Genomic DNA, 18980 nt, shown 5'->3' on the forward strand with positions numbered 1-18980 from the left:
CTTCTTTTCAGGTCACTGCTTCAAAAACAAAGGATTGTATTGGGATTTTAAGTGACTAGCATTGCAGTGGAGACACAAAACAAAGTGGAGGCCCTGATCCTCTGCAGGGTATTGAGTGTCTTGCTTACTTACAAACTCAATCTCGGACTGTCTCCTCTTTCACTTTTTTGTGGGGTGATGGGGATAGGTGATACCTTTAAAACACTGGGATTTTTATACTTCATAGTTCCACACCTGCTGTGGAAGAAAATGGTGGTCAAAATTTGAAGTAAAAAGGAATTACTTCCATTTTCTGTTGTCCTGATCTAGCTTGTACAGACAGCTCAGGAGCACCTCATGCAGTAGGTGAGATCTGGAAAACTTCTTTGAGCGGATGCTGTATGCAAAAATGTGTTGACAGTGAGACCATTATTCCGGTGGAGTACAACTGTTCAGATATCCACAATTTAGACTGTCAGCGATTTGCAGAAGTGGCCTTGCTTGTTCCTGGTGATCAGACATGTTGTCCTCAGAAGATCTGTAGTAAGTATTCCTTAATGATTATGAATACTGCCCACTGGAATATGCAGATTTCCTTTCTCTGTGGTTTGTTTTCCTGTTACACATCCTAGTTCTGAAGCGAATGGAAATTACTTCAGTTTGAATTTACAGATTATGTAGAAAACGGTAAAATTTTGTACTATTTGGCTCAATATCCAGTAGATTTTGGGGGAGAGGTAGAGGGAGGGGACAAGGGTTATAAGGACTGAAATAGCTCTGTGTTTATTTGGATATGAACTGTGTTTCTCTCAGCTGTACAGGCTACTGATTTATTTTTAATATCCAGATACAAATAAATGATATAACTAATTACTAGGAAAAAAGATCAGATGATTGTTTATCTAATTTACAAAGTGAGCAGTAAAAAAAAGATATAAAAGCTTTTTTTTTAATCCTTGTTTAGCTTAGAAAGTCCATGTTCAAAAAGACATTGCAAGCAGTTTTCATGTTTTGACCACCTGGGATGATGTTGCAGTGAGTTTTCCACAGGATTTTTTTTTTTTCTTTTTTTTTAAATTCTCACAAGGACTCAGCTCTAGTTTAACTTTGCCTCCATGGAGAGTGTTGCAAATGCTGGACACTTCTGAATATTGCCTCAGGGTTTTTTGCTAGTTTGCTGTGTTTTTCATAAGTATGTTGTTATTTGGACTGCACATAGTGCTTGCCACTGCTCTACTTGACTTATAAATGCATAAGATAGTTTAGAAGGTTTTTTTTTCTTTCCCTTTATGTAACAGTTTGTAATCAGAGCCTCTGTGAACCCCTAATCCCCAAATGTAATGGCTTGGAAAAGCTGGTCACTTACTACAGTGAAGAATCCTGTTGCCCCAACTACGTTTGCGGTAGGTTTCTTTTGAAAAGGTAAAAAGGTTCACCCTGTAAAAGACATTCAGTAAACTAAATAGATCAACTTAGAAGCAAAAAGGTAGTTAGTGTAGACATCATTGTTAATATGGCCATTTACAACATCCTTTTTCATCTAAAAGCTCAGGGTTGGTTTGTGCCTCAATTTGAGCAGATATAACGATGAAGTCTTGTGTTTAACGATCAGGCAAGAATGTGTCTGCTCTCTTGCAATACAAGGTAAAAGTTTTTCTAAAGTGTCTTGTAGTATTTCTCTGCTCTGCACTACCATTTCTTAGGGATATAGCATAACAAAGGAGGAATGCTATACTTCGTATAAAGAAATACATCTGTTGTACTTTTTTCAGAATGTGATCCAGCAAAATGTGAACCAGTGGAGCAGATGCCAAGCTGTCAAGATGATCAAACACTAATTGCTACTCGGGTGGAGAGTACCTGCTGCATTTCCTATATATGTGGTACACTATCCTGGCTGGTTGAGACTATAAGTGGTTTTGCATATGCAATGATGGTATTATCTTGCTAATTAAGGCTCCTTGTACTTCCTTTAGCTCTCCCAACATAGTAAGGCTTGAAAGTGGTTAAAAAAATGGGCATTAAGTTTACAAAACATAAGAAATGGCAACAACCATCAAGAGTCACAAAACAGCTTTGTGCGACTGAGTAGTATTCTTGGGTCACGTAGAGGAGTGGTGGTGGAGTCCATGGATGAGGGAGTTGAGGGCTTTTGAGAGACTGTCCATGTACAGTGTGTGGACTAGCTGCATGAATATTTTATCTGAAAGAAGATTGAATTTATGTATGCTCTTGTTCCCTATATCCTGTTGTATCAGCTATGGCCCATCTTATTCAATGGTAAATATCCTGTATGAGAGTATTATGCAAATTTGTTCAGTTCTTTTGGGGTTTGGCCTTTAATGACTTAGTTCAATAATAAAATTGCACTTTTGGCGTCAGTATAGGAGTTCCAATGTTACCATACGGTTGTTTTCTGTATGATAATAATGTGATAATGAGGTCCTATTGAATTTACTCTATTTTTGCACATAGATATCTGTGAATCAAAGGCTGAGTCATCTTGATTAGCTCTTCCATGTGCAAAAATTTGAGCGTTAATAGAAAACTTGAATTACACTTCTGTTATTTACAGTAATCAGGGGGTCACTTTGATCATGTGATAGCGATGTGCTGTGTTTGGCTCTTCTCACTGTCCACACAGCATCCTTCTGTCTCTTCTTTGATATAATGAGTCTTTGCACTGTACGTATCGAGAAGTACCTATTGTGGTTTTCATATGTGTTCAAGTGGGAGGATAACACTGAGATCACAGGAGATGCCCTTTATTGGGGATCAAAGATCCTATAATTCAGGCAGAGGAGCATTCCTGAAAACAACAGGGTGACTTGGTAGGAGAGAAAATCTCGCGAAATTTTTCTTAACAGAAAGGGGGAGAAAATCCTGTTTGTGATCTGACTCGCAAACAGTGTATTCATTTGTTATAGCAGGGGACAAAGAAAAGGCAAGCTGCACTGAAAATTAGCCTCTTATATAGGGACTACAAGGAATGAATGCAGAGTATCTCTGTTCTCTTTCATGTGTGCCTGTGACAAACTTATGGGCATGTTTCCTAGGCAGTAGTAAAATTTCTTCCTATGCTTTAGATTTAAATAATTGTTTTCTCCAGCATGCAGGACTTGCTCTGATCAAATACCCAAATGCCAAGAAGGAGAAGTTCTTGTTGTGGATGGCAACACTACAGAGAGGTGTTGCCCTACATATCAGTGTAGTAAGTTTGACTTGATTTTGATATTTTAAGTAATAGAGAACATGTCAAATTTTGTAGTGTGGATGTTCAGTGCCAAAAATGGTGGATTAGAGATACAGCTCCACTTGTGCATATAAGCAAGCTATCATCTGTAGTCCTGAAGAAATAATCTTTACTTTTAAAACTTCATGTGCCTAAAGCATTATCTGAATATCTGTATCATGGAGACAAATGAGTAATTTCAGGCCCCAAATTCTGGAGATTTAAAACTGTTTTAAATATTTGCCTAGAGTAGTTGTACTCCATGCTACTACTACCTGATGGCTAAGGATTAAATTTCAATTATTAGTGTTTTCATTAAGATGTTTTCTAAAGGTATTTATTATGAATAAGTAATTTACTATCTCTTGATTCATATTTCCATTCATCAAAATACAACCACCTTGTGTTTATTGGACTTTCTTTTCCTCAATTTTAGTTTGTGAAATACGTCGTTGTCCTGAATTCAAATGTATGCTAGGCATGTCTTTGGTGGAGGTATGGAGCCCCGAGAAGTGCTGCCCCTTTCAGACATGTGGTAAAATGACTGATTTTCATTTTAGTTGCTTTAGACAATAAGACACTGACAAGAGCTTTGGCCTCTTGGGTTCAAATCTAGTTTAAGCCAGCTATACCATTGTGCTCTGCTCATGAAAAAATTATATAGAAAAGTCTTCTCATGGTACAGAACTTCTTAATTTGCTTGTTTTGTTTTTTCTTGCTTCACAAGGGTGATAGCATACTGTAGAATTTGCCTGTCCAAACTGGGTGACTTATCATCTTGAAAATTTTGTAAGAGTTAATAAATTATTTATGGCTTTAAAAAAAAAAAAAAAAAAAAAAAGGTTAGGTTCACAGGTCAGGAATTTGCTAGTTTACAAAGGTGGTAGTATATCATACATCTCTTTGTGATGCCTTAAACACAATTCTCCATTGTTTTGTATTGATTGTAAGGATTGTCATCACTGCAAGGAGGCTAGCGGCTAGAATGATCATCTTTTTTTTTTTTTAACGTGTTCAGGTGGACTGCACTTAATACAATGCTGTAAATTGTTGTAATAAGTAAAGGTGGTCATAGAAGCTGGTATTAGTTTTCAGGATGGAATAGAAATCAAACATAATTCTGGACTCCCCAGATGAGTATATTTCAAAAACCAGCAGAACTTCCTCAGTGATGACTTGTAAATCTGGAATTTCTGTTCTCTCTGATGCTCTGTTTTAAGCAAATGGCATATAACTTTCTAAACTATTGTTTCTGTTATCGTATTTTGTTTTAGAATGTGCATGCGAAACGATCCCCAAACCTCAGTGCAAACTGGTATGAAATTCATCTTCTTTGTCAGTATTCTTTTATTAATTTCTTAATAAATCTATTTATCAGTATCTTACTAATAGTTTTGTCAGTGAAACATGAAATGCAATGTCATTTTTTTTTTAAATTGCTTTACATGAAGATATATCAATTTTTAAGAAGCCAGTTAAGTTTAAATATCTTGCAGAATAAAATGGCTGTATAGCATTGATATTTCTGGAGTTTTTCATGACCATATCCTGCCCTGAAGTATTTGTAGAGTGGAACTGCTCTCATGCATCTGAGGATAAAATTTTGTTTTTAAATTGTCAGAACTAAATGATTTAAAGCATCAGTGTTTTGTTAATATTATTTGTTATAATGAATATGTTAACATATATCATGCACTCAGACCACTGACTAAGCAGAACTTTTAAACTGTATTTCATTGTGACTTGTTCTGCATTACAAAAATGCTTATTAGCATTGCTGGATTAGGTTCTCAGTCAGTACTGGGTATGCTTTGATTTTGCTTGTCATTATTTTATCCAGAAAATAATATTGCGATGGGAATAATTTATAAAAATTATAATTTGGAGTCCTAGGAAGGAATTGGAAATAGTACTGATTTTTATGGAGGAAATTCAAAATGATTTGTATGTGAAGTTGTTGTTAGTACTTTCATTTCATAGATGAAGAAATTTGGGCATAAGGAATCAGGACTTTCAGAAAACTGGGAGAAAATTCTTAATATGCATACGTATAAACAATAAAAGGCAAAATTAAAAAGTACATCTGTGCTATTGTAATACTATTTATATCCATTAAATTATTCCACAAAAGAATACATTCCACGTTGCGTGGAGATTTCTGTACAACAGCAAGCCATTGCATTTCGTTGTTGGCCTGCCTTAGTCTTTTCTATCCTAAATGTCTGCTGCACTGACACCAACAACCATGCCTGTTTTTCAGGTGTAAAAAAAATTCCCATTTGGTTATCATTACTAAATTAAATGTCCCTGTGGGTGATGAAAGTGGATTCAAAATACATTTCTAGGGGCAAGAGATACTGCTACTCAAATCCTGAAGGAAAGGTGTTTAAAAGAAAAAGATCATACAGATAAGAAAACACTGTTGTTTCACTTCTCTTTTTTTTTTTCTGCTTTTATACACTTAGGGGCAGAAACTTCAGATAGATGAACAGTTTCAGAACAGTACAGAAAATATCTGTAACTGTGTTAAGTACAAATGTGGTAAGTCAGAAAAGAATTTAATTCAAAGAAATACCCTTTCAAGCACTAGGGTAAATTATGAATTATAAATCGGATGTTCACTTTGAACATGGTACTGAGGAGGAAAGAATTGACTGACATAATTCACAAATAGTGTAAGAAAAGGCAAGAAAACAGGACCCCTCACTAAATATTTGGTTGATTATTGCCTGTCCTTGTATTCTATTAGTTCCTGCAGCAGGAGGTCTGTGCAGGGCAATAGCAGAGTTTTGGGAAAGTTGGGTGGTGTTGACTAAGCAGCCTGCATATTGCTGAGCTGGAGTAAGGACTCCAGCAAGAAACTAAAACACACACTCCATGTCCACATAAAGAAAAGTCCCGCTAACCCATTATGGGACTACTCAGGAGCTGGTAGACATGCTTATGTGCTTTACAAGATCAAGGATAGCATTCAGCACCATGCAAATTCATCTTAGAGCATGCCCAATAGCATCTGGGAAAACTCAGGAAAAAATAATTCCTGTGGGGCACCCAGTTGGCCAATAGAGTTGGGGTTGTCCTTGCCTAGATTTCTACAACAAAAATGTATTCTTCTGAGCTAATTATCCTCTGTGCCCTCAGTAATCAGTGGGGAGAAATAGACATTTCTCAGGTACATTTCTTATCCTGAAGTAGACTTATAAAACAAATTAGTTGAAGAAGCCTGCACTGTCATTTTGGCGGTGCAGCTAATAGAATATTATATATTTATTTAGATTTCATGCATGATTATATTTGAAATAATTTGGCAGTTGTAGTGAAGCATTAGACTACTATTAACAGTTTATATTTGAAAATCTGACCCATAATTCATAAAAAGGTAGAGTAGCTTTTTCCATTCCTGTTTTACTGTTTGAAACATTTTTTTACAGAGTTTTGATATCAAGCTGTTTGTCCTGAACATGCTGTTTATTTTTGTGTTTTCTTGTAGTGAGAGACAAAGTTTGCCTGAGTAATGAGAGAGGTGTGCTGCTTCCTGGACAGACAATCATGGAACACAGTGCAGATGGCATTTGCCTTATTTCTTATTGTACAAATGTGATTGATCCCTCCACTAAATACTACCAAATAAACATGTCTTCAATAGACTGTGCTGTCAAGTGCAAAGCTGTAAGAAATTCAGAATTTTAGACATGTATATTGTGACTGGTGGTCTTAATTACATTGCGTTGGGTTTTGTTGAGTAGACTACAGTCATAGGAACAAGATGGAAAGAGTAACTATGAGATCTCCCTCTAATGATGTGCTACCGCACTTCTGATAGAAGTTTATAAAAGTCTTACTCCCTTCACTGTTTTCTCCCCCATGTAAATCTTATACAAACTAATGTTATAGCATACTGCCATCTTGCATCCCTGTATAATTTTAGCTGCACTATGCGCAAACTGGTACAAATTCCTGGCAGACATTAGCTCAATAAGAATTGGGAAGAGAATAATTATAAATAGAAGAATAATTCTAAATGTGGTGCAAAGGGCTTTATAAAATACGCAAATGATACCTTGTCTTTTTACAAAGTATAATATATTACAATGGGAATATTATATAATTACTTTTTCTAATTACGTACTTAATGTCTAATGTGTAAAAAGTCAAACTTTCAGCGATTGTTGAAGTAAGCTGTCAGACTTAGATTTGAAAATGGTAGAAAGACCAGTTCATTCTCTGAGTTGGAACTTCTCCCCATTTACTTCAATTAAGATCACAGATATTTTATAAAAGCTTCATGAATGTACAGTGTGTACAAATGTAAGATATGCAGTTTTGAAAGTTATTTAAAAACCATCCCTAAAATCAGATACCTGAAAAAAAATCGGCCCATTACAGTAGTAAAATGTCGAGCTGCAAGATGGTCTCATACAAGGAATAATCTATTTGATTTTGGCAGAACCAAGTCTATCAGCCTCCAAAAGATTTAACAACTTGCTGTGGTAGCTGTAAGAACTTGTCTTGTCTCCACACTTTCAGCAATGGCACAGTTTCCAATTTTAAGGTAAGTTTATACATGTCTTACACCCTCAAAATATTTAGAAGTAAACAAAAAAAAAAGAGATACTGTACACACATTGCCATATAAAATGTGCGAAGAGGAGCTTTATTTGGCCAAATACTAGGAATAGTTTTGCATGTACACAACACTAATTTCTTGGAAAGTCAATCATATAGCTGTCTACAAAGATTAAGGGATTTTGATATGTTAGAGAATTATCGTCAACTTGACTATTTTAGAACCTGCTTAACATTATGTATTTAGTGGACTTTTAAGTTCTGTACTTAAGCAGAACTTTAACATGCATCTAAATTATATGTTGCTGTAAGTATTACTTTTGATTCAGACAAGATCACATTCAATGGAATTGTATTATAAATACTTATACTGTTTTTCCTGAGTTGCTGAGTAAAGATTCTGGTTTACAATTTTTAACAGCCTGGTACTGTTTGGATTTCAAACTGCATCAGATATGAATGTACTAACACAGCAATAGGAGCAGTTCTGGTTTCCTCTTCAGTTGGCTGTCCACCCTTTAATGAAACTGAATGTGTGAAGGTCAGTGTTCAATACATTGTTTGCATTCCAGCTATGATTTATGTTTGCATGAAAAGATTAACACTGACAAAAGATGTTTTTACCTCAAGAAGGGAGAAATTATAAATTCTTGCAATGCCTGCATTTTTGCCTAGAGATTTGAAGGTGAAAAGCTCTAACTAGACACATATAGTGTGCCACCAGACTGCCCAGTCACACAGCTGGAGACACCTCTTCTTATTCTCAGAAATATTTTTTTTTTCCGTAGAGGCTTGTAATATCAAACTAGTCCTCATACAGCTGTCTGAACTTGGATGCTTTTCTGGGTTGGACTTCTCTTTTCTAACTGATTTTCTGCTTATAGCAATTTGATACATCACAGTGGTCAAAAACATTGAAGAAGTGGAAAGATTGTCTGAATATCAGGAAAATCTTTTCTACAGTGAGACGTAAGGTTTTGTGGACTAGTTTTGCAGGAGAAGCAAAAGCTTTATTTAAATTTGCAAAATGAGATTAGACTAAGTGCCAGGAAATGTATGCAGGGAGCAATCTCATATTGCTCTCTGTAATTCTACATTTACATGTGGATGGGAGGACGCTTTCCTTAATGAATGATGGTACACAAGCAGGGAACAGTCGTAAAGGAACTAGGTGGCTATAGTTCTTCCTTGCAGATAACAACGGATTGGTTCTTCAGAGTCTCGGTTTCACAGCTGGTGAAAGGCCTTTTGCTGTTCTAGGCAAACTAAAAAAATGAAGGCAGAGAGATAGATCATCATGGCTTGGGATACCGGGGTGGACATCAAAAATTGAACTCCCCTTCAGGGTAATCCTGAGAGAGCTTTTTAAGAAGCTGCAGCTATTCTTCCGAGAGTACTCTGGGGTGTGCTTCATGCTGCAGCACTGAAGACAGCCATGACTCTCCACTATGGGGAGTGGGTGGCTTCTCATTTAGATGAGATTTCTTCCTGCTTTGATTTCAGAATCAGTTTTTTGTAATTGTCAGTATGGCCTCTACAAGAAGTCAGGGGTCTACTCTAAGTAACAGATGATGGAGTCAGACTTAACACAGTCATTCCCTCTCCAAATGTGGCATTTTGATAGCTGGTGATGTATAGTGGCATTCAGTGACAACCACTTAATACACACTTGTGTTAGAACAGTCAAGTTAGATCATTTACAGCCAAACCTTCATCCGTTCACCAGAGTGCTGCATTTGCCTGAATAACATTGCAGAGCTTTATCTGGAAGATATTTCTAATAGTGCAGATATATGGGAACGAATGTTTGAAAAAATCAAGTTTTTTCCTCTTTATTTCTCTCTTGGTCAGGTTGGAGGCTATGTTGTACCGTTCTTAGAAGGATGCTGCAAAACTTGTAAGTGATTAATGAAACTTCCTGCCTCACAAGCCTGTCTGATTTGTTGTTACCTTAGAAATAAGGTTGATTCTTTCCTGCATGAAAGCTTGATTCACTGATCTCAAAGGCTGTGCTTTTCCCAGTTTTACTCATGTGAATACCAGTGAAACTAGTGGAGTTAAATCAGAAGAAAGTAGTTTAATACTGAAGGGTTTACTCCACTGATAGTGACTGTGGCTGGCCTAGTGTGACTTCACTAAAATTGCTACCTTGACTATTTTGTAGTTCTCATGTAAAACTCCTCAAAATATTAGTTACTGCATTTAGTATAATAAAAGGTACTGTGTTTTGGAAGGCACCTTAAAACATGCTTCATCTACATTCATATCTTCATATTTGGTAAAAATGAAGATTGATCTATGCAGTTTTTAAGTTAATGCTGTAAATAATTAACTGATTGTGATATAGTCTTAGGTTCCATTAATAGACATAGTTCAGAAGCTTTCAGGCAATATCTTTTAAAAGAACTTATAATTAAAAAAGCCCCCCCTTACTTGATTACCAAGATATGTTTTGACATCTATGAGAGCTAATAAAGGCTCTCTGGAAAAAATAAAATAATTCTCTACAGAATAGGTTCCAAATATGCTAATTCTTAATATAAATCAAGAGCTAAGTACATTTTTTCTTAACACACTGGTACATAGCTGAAACATTTTGGCTGATTTTGTGAAGAATTTAGTCTTGAGGCAGACACCTAACCTGAAGAATCTAAGTTCAAATACTTGAAGTTGACGATGTCATAAGCAATTGAAAAGGAGATTTTATACTGGGCAGTATCAAATTATCTTTAAAAGGTGCAAAAATCTCACTTCATTTGCATAAGTGGCTGGAATAGTGACCTAAAAGCTAAAGAGGGTAGGAGATAAAGTGTGGGAGAGAGCTGGAGAAAAATGCCAGTATTTCCTGCTGGATGGGATGGAACTTGAACAATCATGACTACCGGATATGGTACCACGTGCACAGTTACTGCAGTGGGATATATGTTGCCAACTGGGAGGTACCTTTTGGTGTTATTCATTATGTATTACATTTTGTAGTAGAAAGGTTATTGAAACTGGAAGATTTATCTGCTTTTTTGCTGCTCTTGATCACTGTAAGGGAATGGTAATATCTCTTCATGTTTTTTCACTCTGATGGACCTGTGTTTGTCCTAGTTCTGTAGCTGATTCTCCATAAGCTCTTTGAGATTAGTTTTTGATTATCTGACATTACCATTCAATGCCTTAGCAGCCATATAAGCCAGCTTCTGAACAATATATTAAGACCATTAAAAATCCATTAAGCTACTTTTCAGCAAGACAGAAGATCTTGCTACTATACTTAGTGAAAGATCATAACCACACTCTTAAATAATTAAGACAGAAGTAAGTTATTCTTCTGGGGCATGCATCACAAAGTAAAATTAAACCCTTGAAAAATCCAGTGACTTCTGAGATGCATTTACAAGTATATTCATACAGTTTTGATTTCACACCTGCTTATAGACAACATAGTACCTCTATGAATCATGTAGTTCATTCTGACTCTGAACAAATCTGGTGTGAGAGCTGTTAGTCAATTGTAATTGCGTGAGACATTTTATGAGAAGGGTTATGAGGTGGTTGCTTTCTTTTGAAGTACTTTACCGTTAGAAACCATTGTGATTTTTGCTTTCAGTTTTAAGTGGTATTTGAAAATGAAGTCCCAGGAGTTCCATCAAAACTTAGAGAGTTTTTACAAACACTGCTCCAAGGAAATTATACTATTGCTTTCTTGTAGCCCCAAAGGACAACTTAAATTTAGGGTACCAGATTGTCTTATACCAATGTAGATCAGATTCTTCCTGGTTTTGACATTAGGCTTAGCAATGCAAGTAATACCTGGACATGGTCCTAACCTGCTGGCACAGTGATCCCTGCTTGAGCGGGGAGGTAGGACCAGATGACCTCCAGAGGTCCCTTCCAACCTCAGCCATTCTGTGATCCTGTAATATACAGACATTTTAAGGTTGAATTCTTTTCTCAAGTATGCCGAAGTCTAATAACTCCAGAATGTTTCATACTGATAGGAAATCCTCTGTAACATGTACTCTGTTCAATATGTAATATTCTTACCAGGTTCTTCAGTGTCAATGTTGCTCCCATTCCCTGTTAGCCCAGTCACTCCTACAGCTTATGCTAGCTGTAACACAGGTACATTTTTCTGGAAATAAGTAGGACCAACCCAAACAGCATCATTGTTGATTTCCAACAATGTACTCCCTGATAGGAGCGTCAGGCCTCATGTTACCCAATTATTCCAAAAGTTGCAGTGTAGTATAACTGCTTATGGTTCAGAGTGGCTCACATTTTGGTTTTGTTTTGGTTTTCATTTTGCACTGTGTGGGCAGTGCATTGTTGTTAGCCAACAAGGTACTGTTGGTAGTAATCACTTGCATAGTCTTTAGCTTGCTGCATGTGTAAAATTGCTGTGTTTAAAAATGTAAGCTAATTCCATTATGTTTACAGTGCTGTAGAACATAGAGACTAGTGGCTTTGCTTGTTAAAGCTTATTATATAAATATTTTTGCAGATGATGTATCATATAGTTCTGCTTCCCGTGGCATACACAGTAGAAGCAGGTCATTTCTTTCCCATCCATAGTTAGGACAGTATACTGAAAATAGCAAGCCTGTGTTTACTCTATGAAAATTGGAAATTATCTTTGTTCTCTTTAGTAGAGCATGATAATTTTTTGAATTGTAACATGGTATGAATGCAATTGTTTTGGCATTTATTTTGTGAAAACATCTCTCTCTATTTCTGTAAGAGAAATGATGTTGACTAATTTTGTACATCACAGAGTGATACTTTCTTCATTAAATTATACTCATGACTCTAGGAGTACTACACTGAAATCTATATTACTCTTTCATATTGACATTACTTCAAATGACAAAGGTGTTATGAGTCAACCCAAAAACCAAGCAAGGATTTTCGACCATACAGACTGTGAAAAAGAATCTCATTATAACACAACACATAAGATGCTCACAAGTTTTCTAAGGTTGTTCATGGAAAAGTATATTATGTTGTAGAGCTCATTAAAAGCCACTGGACATTAAAGTAAATGCATGGAAATACATTATATATTTATTTCTTTATGAGAAATTATGTACTTTCACTATAGCCTGGATGAAGTCATAGCCACGGCTGCACTGAATTCTCCATTCTACACACCATGTATAATGTAAAAGAAGAAAGGACATGAACAGGACTATGAGAAACATGAAATACTGGTGAGTTTTTTTATTTTCAAAAGCAATTAATTTTTTTCTTCATTTCTCAATTTACTTTTTCCCTAAGCAAATATAATTCAATGATAGTCAAGCAGTAGCCAGCCATTTCTGATTGTAGATTTTTATTTGCTTCCAAGAAGATTCATTGCTGTCCTTTCTTTCATATTCCAGTGTCGTGGTTTGACAGCAGCCAGCAACTAAGCACCACACAGCTGCTTGCTCACTCCCCCCGGTGGGATGGGGGTGAGAATCGGAAGAGTAAAAATGAGAAAACTTGTGGGTTGAAATAAAGACAGTTTAACAGGCAAAGCAAAAGCCGCACATGCAAGCAAAGCAAAATAAGGAATTCATTCACTACTTCCCATCGGCCGGCAGGTGTTCAGCCATCTGCAGGAAAGCAGGGCTCCATCACGTGTAACCATTACTTGGGAAGACAAACGCCATCACTCCAAACGTCCTCCCCCTTCCTTCTTCTTCCCCCAGCTTTATATGCTGAGCATGTCATCCTATGGTCTGGAATATCCCTTTGGTCAGTTGGGGTCAGCTGTCCCAGCTGTGTCCCCTCCCAGCTTCTTGTGTACCCCCAGCCTGCTCACTGGTGGGGTGGTGTGAGAAGCAGAAAAGGCCTTGAGTCTGGGTAAGCACTGCTCAGCAATAACTGAAACATCCCTGTATTATCAACACTGTTTCCAGCACAAATCCAAAACATAGCCCCATAGTAGCTACTGTGAAGAAAATTAACTCTATCCCAGCCAAAACCAGCACATTCAGAAACCTCCGCTATGTCTAGAAACAGTAGCAGGCTTTTATGTTTAAAAAAAAAAAAAAACAAAAAAAAAAACCACAAAAAATGCTTCTCTTTGAGAAGCAGTATTACCTGGTTTGACAGTGATTAGAGCAGGGAACTGGCCATTGCACATCAAGATGTAATAAACCTCTGTCACAGTTCAGTATTAGGTATTGGTCAAACCAATGTGTCTTTCATTGCCCTTGCTTTTCTGGAGCTAACAGTATTCACCTTTTGTCAACATCTTTGGATTTCTTGGCTGAAAGAAGATGCAGCTCTGTAAGTGGAGAATGATGTGGGACTGCATCATGGTGTGTAAAATCTGCTGTGAAACTGTGGAAGCTGTTATAATGGAATGGACTATTCATTTCTCTTACAGATCTGCAATGTGATGTGGTTTCTTCAGCATAGAGAGGATCATCATAAGAAGATACTGTGCTTTCTGATCTCTAACAACTGAACTTTATACTGAACTTCTTTGCTTTTCTTCAAATATTCAGGATTCCTTTCTTAAATTAAATTTAACTCCTCATTTCATTTCATGATTTCTTTTTATCTTTTTTATTTCATCCATATACTTTGTACATACTTCTATGAGAAAAATTGTGGAAATAATGCTAATGAAAATGTAAATAAAAAATTTCATTTGTTCACTGGTGTTCTTTTTCTTATTTAATGAAAACATACAGAAATGTAAAGCCCTCTGAAGCCCTATTCTTCATCAGATTCTGCTGTTAAGTGTTCATTTTAAACTTTGTTTATACCACTGGAATGCAATCGCTGCTATTAAAGTTTGTTACAGTTGTTTCATAGAAAATGCATTTTATGCATTATTAACAAGCCTTCTCACAGGAGTGGATGATCAATTTTACAAAATTTTTTGAAAGAGAGTGGACTTACTCTTAAAAGGCTTTTGAGTGAAGAATGAACCTTTTATAATGGTTATTGAAGATATAAGGAGACAGATACTTTAATGCGTGCAATAGAATAGTTTTCAAAGCGATACAACGTATAGCTAATGTCACTTTGCCAAAGTTTTGTATGTGCAGTGATGTATTGGGTATTTTCTTCTTTGTGTCTCTTGACCCCATAAAAGGTTCAGGAATGTTCTTGTGTCTGAAACATTTAGAATTTTGAGCTGATATTTTTAAATCAATGCCCATTTTGCAGGTAAGGAAGATGGAAAATTCTGTAAAAAGGTGACTGTTAGGATGACTATCCGCAAGAATGACTGCAGGAGTAACATACCAGTAAGTAAATAGCTATCACAATTCCTTTTCATAGGAGGAAAAGAATGTGAGAAATAAAAAGAAGGAAGAAAGGGAACACAAATTCCACAAGGCTGTTGTCTCCATCTCTCTTTCAGAGAGACAGGTTTCTGTGTTTCATAGAGCTGTTTTAATGTTTCCCTGCATTCTCAGCAATCATCTTCTCAAATAATAAGAAAAAGGGGGATGTGACTTCTGCTTTTGTGTATGCATTTAGGTGCGTGTTGATTTAGTGCAAATCCAAGGTCTCAGTTCACCCTGTAATGCAACTATTATGCAAATTAACTTTGATATAACTGAATCTTGCCAGTTATATACTACAGTTAAAACGGCTGCAGATGGGTTTAATTTTCCATCTGTCTAGGGAAAGTATTTAAATGCCAGCTTCATGAAGAAAGGAACCTTGGGTCCTGAAGGTTTTTTTTAGACAGCAGCATGAGCATACTGTGAAATGAATAGGAAGAATGAGGCACTATCTGTGTGTCTACCGAAGGGTTTACTGTAGGAGGACACCAACAATGTCCTGCTGGGCAGTAAGGCAGTGTGAGCAGCAGCAAGGGTGCAGACAGACGGCTCGTGTGAGATGTGTAAAAGCGCCTGGAAGAGCTGTAATAAAAGAGTATAGGGAAAGAGCTGTAACCTCTAAAATGACTCTACAAAACGTACTCTGAGAGTAAACTGTTGAGCAGCCAGGAAATTTAGTCTCAGTGTCTCATTGAACAGAAACGCAAATCCTGACTATTAAACTTGAAAAAATTATCCATTTATATGACTGTTGCTGTTACAGTCTGTATTACAGTTTTGGTATCATTCATAATAATTCCCCTTGGCTTTCCAAAGGATTGATTCTTTATATTCTTCCTTGCTGATACCAGTATAGCAACACTGCATCAGTGTATCACTGAAATTAATACTGTAGGCAGTTGTGGACAGAACATTTGGTGCTATGTTCAAGCCAAGGTTGTTAGGAATACTTTAAAATTCAAAACTGAAATTGTTTCTTTGTGTCTGTTAATAGCCAAAATCTACTGTTACTAGAATTGACAGGAAAGTCGACATTAATCTCAGTAAGATAAAAATTGAGACCTATCTGGGCAACATACTCCAGAGTTTATTACTCACACATGGTGGGATTTCATAAGGGGCTAGAGGAAATACCTCCAAATTTTCCATTGCTTTGCCATTGGATTTGGGTGCCTAATGTCTTTGGACTTTCTTGAGAACTCCTAACTTTATTTCCTGGCTGCTTCAATTTGCTGATTATTCTTTATGTTTCTTTATCAGGTGAACATTGTTTCATGTGATGGAAAGTGCCCGTCTGCAAGCATTTACAACTACAACATCAACACATATGCAAGATTCTGCAAATGTTGCAGGGAGCTCGGACTACAGAGACGAACTGTGCAATTATATTGCACCAGTAATTCAACCTGGATCAGCTATACAATCCAAGAGCCTACAGATTGTTCTTGCCAATGGTCTTAAAAAAACAGGAAAGAAAACAGCAAGCCCAGCTGTTCCAAGCATAAGATAATTTGAATAGTTTATCTATTAAAAATACAATACCAAATCCACTGAATTTTGCCAGTTTAATGCTAAAAGATAAAAGAATAACAATATTTTTGGACTTTTCTAGATTTCTGAAGAATGGCTTTGCATTGTTTGTATTGTGATTTGTCTTCACGTTCATTCACAGGGATTGTTTTAAGAGTTCTTGTGATATGTGCCAACTTAAAAGGTGAAGTGATTTACATTAGAGACACCTCAAGAGAAAGAACACCATCTATTTTGTTCTGGAAGGCTGGCCAACTCGTTGTCAGGCACCCATTCCTCTTTTAAGTCATTGACTGGCTTATCTGGCAGCGGTTCACTAGTTTGAATGCATTGCAATTGTGCAAATACATTCAGTTGCTATTAAGAAAAATTGTTTGGACAACATGAGAAGAATTTTCGGTTTAAATCATATTCCTATTGCAAAGTAGAGCATGTATAAGAAATTCAGTTAAAGATTATTTTTTTTTTTTTTTTTTTAATCAGGGAAACATTGTCAGTACTGATAACTCTATGTAATATTCCCTGGTAATAATTTCAGTTTTTCCAGTGTATTTTATACTGTAGTGAAAAGCATTAGGGCAAACGTGTAATGTATGGAACAGATAGACTGTTTTTAGGCTATCTAGACTAGTCATTAGTAGTTACTTTATCTTTCTGCTGAACAATGTGACATAAACTGAAAATACACAGATTTGAAACCAATGAAAACCATTTTACATTCCTTTATATAGATATACCTTAAATTAAAACATTCAGCTTATGAAATGCACTATACTTAAACTGTTTCTTTAGGAGAATGAACTTTGTTTAACACTGATTTTAAAGATGTGAAAATTCATTAGGAAGAAGAAAAACGGGATTATGTATCTGTCTAAAAGAAAAACAAAGTTGAAAATCTTTGTCACTGGTATAGTAGAATGTAACTTCTTATGGCAAGTGTTTGATATTGAAAATGTACAATTGTAAGGTTTGACATTTCAAAAGCAATTTTGCTTATGAACTTGAACAATTAACATTTTGTGGTAATGAACTTTTTTTTTTCCTCCTCTAAGCTAATGTTGCTGTTCTATTCTTTTCCAACAAATGCCACCAAGATTCAGCAAAAATTCAGTAGCTTTCATTGTGTAGATTAAAATTGTAGATAGCACATAGTAATATGCTTGAGATCCTATAATGGAAAATAGATGTCGGCATAACTTCTTAAAAAGCTGCTTGTCTGCAGTTAATCCAAAGAAAAACATGTTGTTAAAATCAATCCTGAATGTTTTTGATATTAATTTTGTATACTGTACATTTCATTCTTACACTATCTAATAAACAACAGGAAGTCTTACTTTTTTACAATTAATTTTGCTATCATTGTTGAAGCAGCTTACTATCACGTGATTCAACACACGGTGTTTACTAATTTCTTTTTCAGCAGTGCACCTGGTTAATTTGGGGTTTGCTGCTATCACTAGTACTAATGATCTAATATGACATCAAGGAAGACCTGCATATGGGTTTTTTAAAATCTACATCTTTTTCTGATTCCATCACAGTTCACTTTCATCCTCAGAAATGCAAATTCAACTATGTCATTTTATTCAAAACAAAAATTGGAAAATCGTTGCTCAGTGAAGTATAACAACACATTTCTGACACCAAGTGTCAGATATGCTGTTCTGGAAAAACAGGGGAAAAAAGGAGGGCAAATTTCTGCACATTTCCTTTGCACAGCTTTTTCCTAAACTGTCCCTCAGGATTGACTGCAATGAGTCGACTTTGTTTTGAGTAAGTGTAGGCATTTAGTTATAATACAGTTGTTGTGTAGTGATGATTACCCTTCAGTACGTAGGGCCAGGTAAGTTGTTAAGATCTAACTGTAATATGTGCAGTCGCTACCCATTTAGTAAGACATGTTCCTTGTTCAAAGACATCTTCTAAATAGTGAGAAAGGACAGAGTTTGGGAGGAGTGCACCTTTGGAAAACCATGGATTGAGGAGCAGAAAAAAATGCTGTTTACAAGACATTGAGCAGAGCTAAGTCCTTGAACCCAAGTGCCTAAAATTCAAGCTTTGGCATTTGCAAAGGTGAAGTTCAGCCTCCAGATGGCAGATACCATCATAGAGGGTAGAAATTAATAAAAAGAACTGTTTCTTTTGCTCTCAAGCAAAATGATATTTGCTGTGAAGTGGCAACTACCAACATGAGGGACAGAATTTGAGCGGGAATTAGGCCAGCTGCCATGCTTCCTTCGGCTGCGACGTGGTCCCTCCTCTTGCCACTTGAGCTAATGGCAAAGTGCTCATTGCTTCATTACTTCAGGAGTAAAATAATAAATGTCGTGTTAAGTCCCTACTTCTGATTTTGTAAACATTAGGCTTATGCTGAGAGGAACAAGGGGAAAGATCCA

At 36.2% G+C, this 18980-nt stretch overlaps 1 protein-coding gene across 1 annotated transcript in view; it reads left to right on the forward strand.

Moving 5' to 3' along the window:
- OTOG (otogelin) overlaps positions 1-16676 on the forward strand; it is a 104873-nt gene extending 88197 nt beyond the window's left edge. The window contains 13 exon segments of the mRNA XM_050898197.1: positions 310-522; positions 1278-1382; positions 1752-1862; positions 3089-3190; positions 3648-3746; positions 4486-4526; positions 5677-5752; positions 6702-6880; positions 7659-7763; positions 8199-8318; positions 9629-9674; positions 14933-15012; positions 16315-16676. Of these exon segments, the coding sequence (XP_050754154.1) occupies positions 310-522; positions 1278-1382; positions 1752-1862; positions 3089-3190; positions 3648-3746; positions 4486-4526; positions 5677-5752; positions 6702-6880; positions 7659-7763; positions 8199-8318; positions 9629-9674; positions 14933-15012; positions 16315-16515 (1478 nt within the window). The 3' untranslated portion in view covers positions 16516-16676.
- Positions 16677-18980: the final 2304 nt, after the last annotated feature.

This window comes from Gymnogyps californianus, chromosome 5 (assembly GCF_018139145.2).
Source record: "Gymnogyps californianus isolate 813 chromosome 5, ASM1813914v2, whole genome shotgun sequence".
NCBI lineage: Eukaryota > Metazoa > Chordata > Aves > Accipitriformes > Cathartidae > Gymnogyps > Gymnogyps californianus.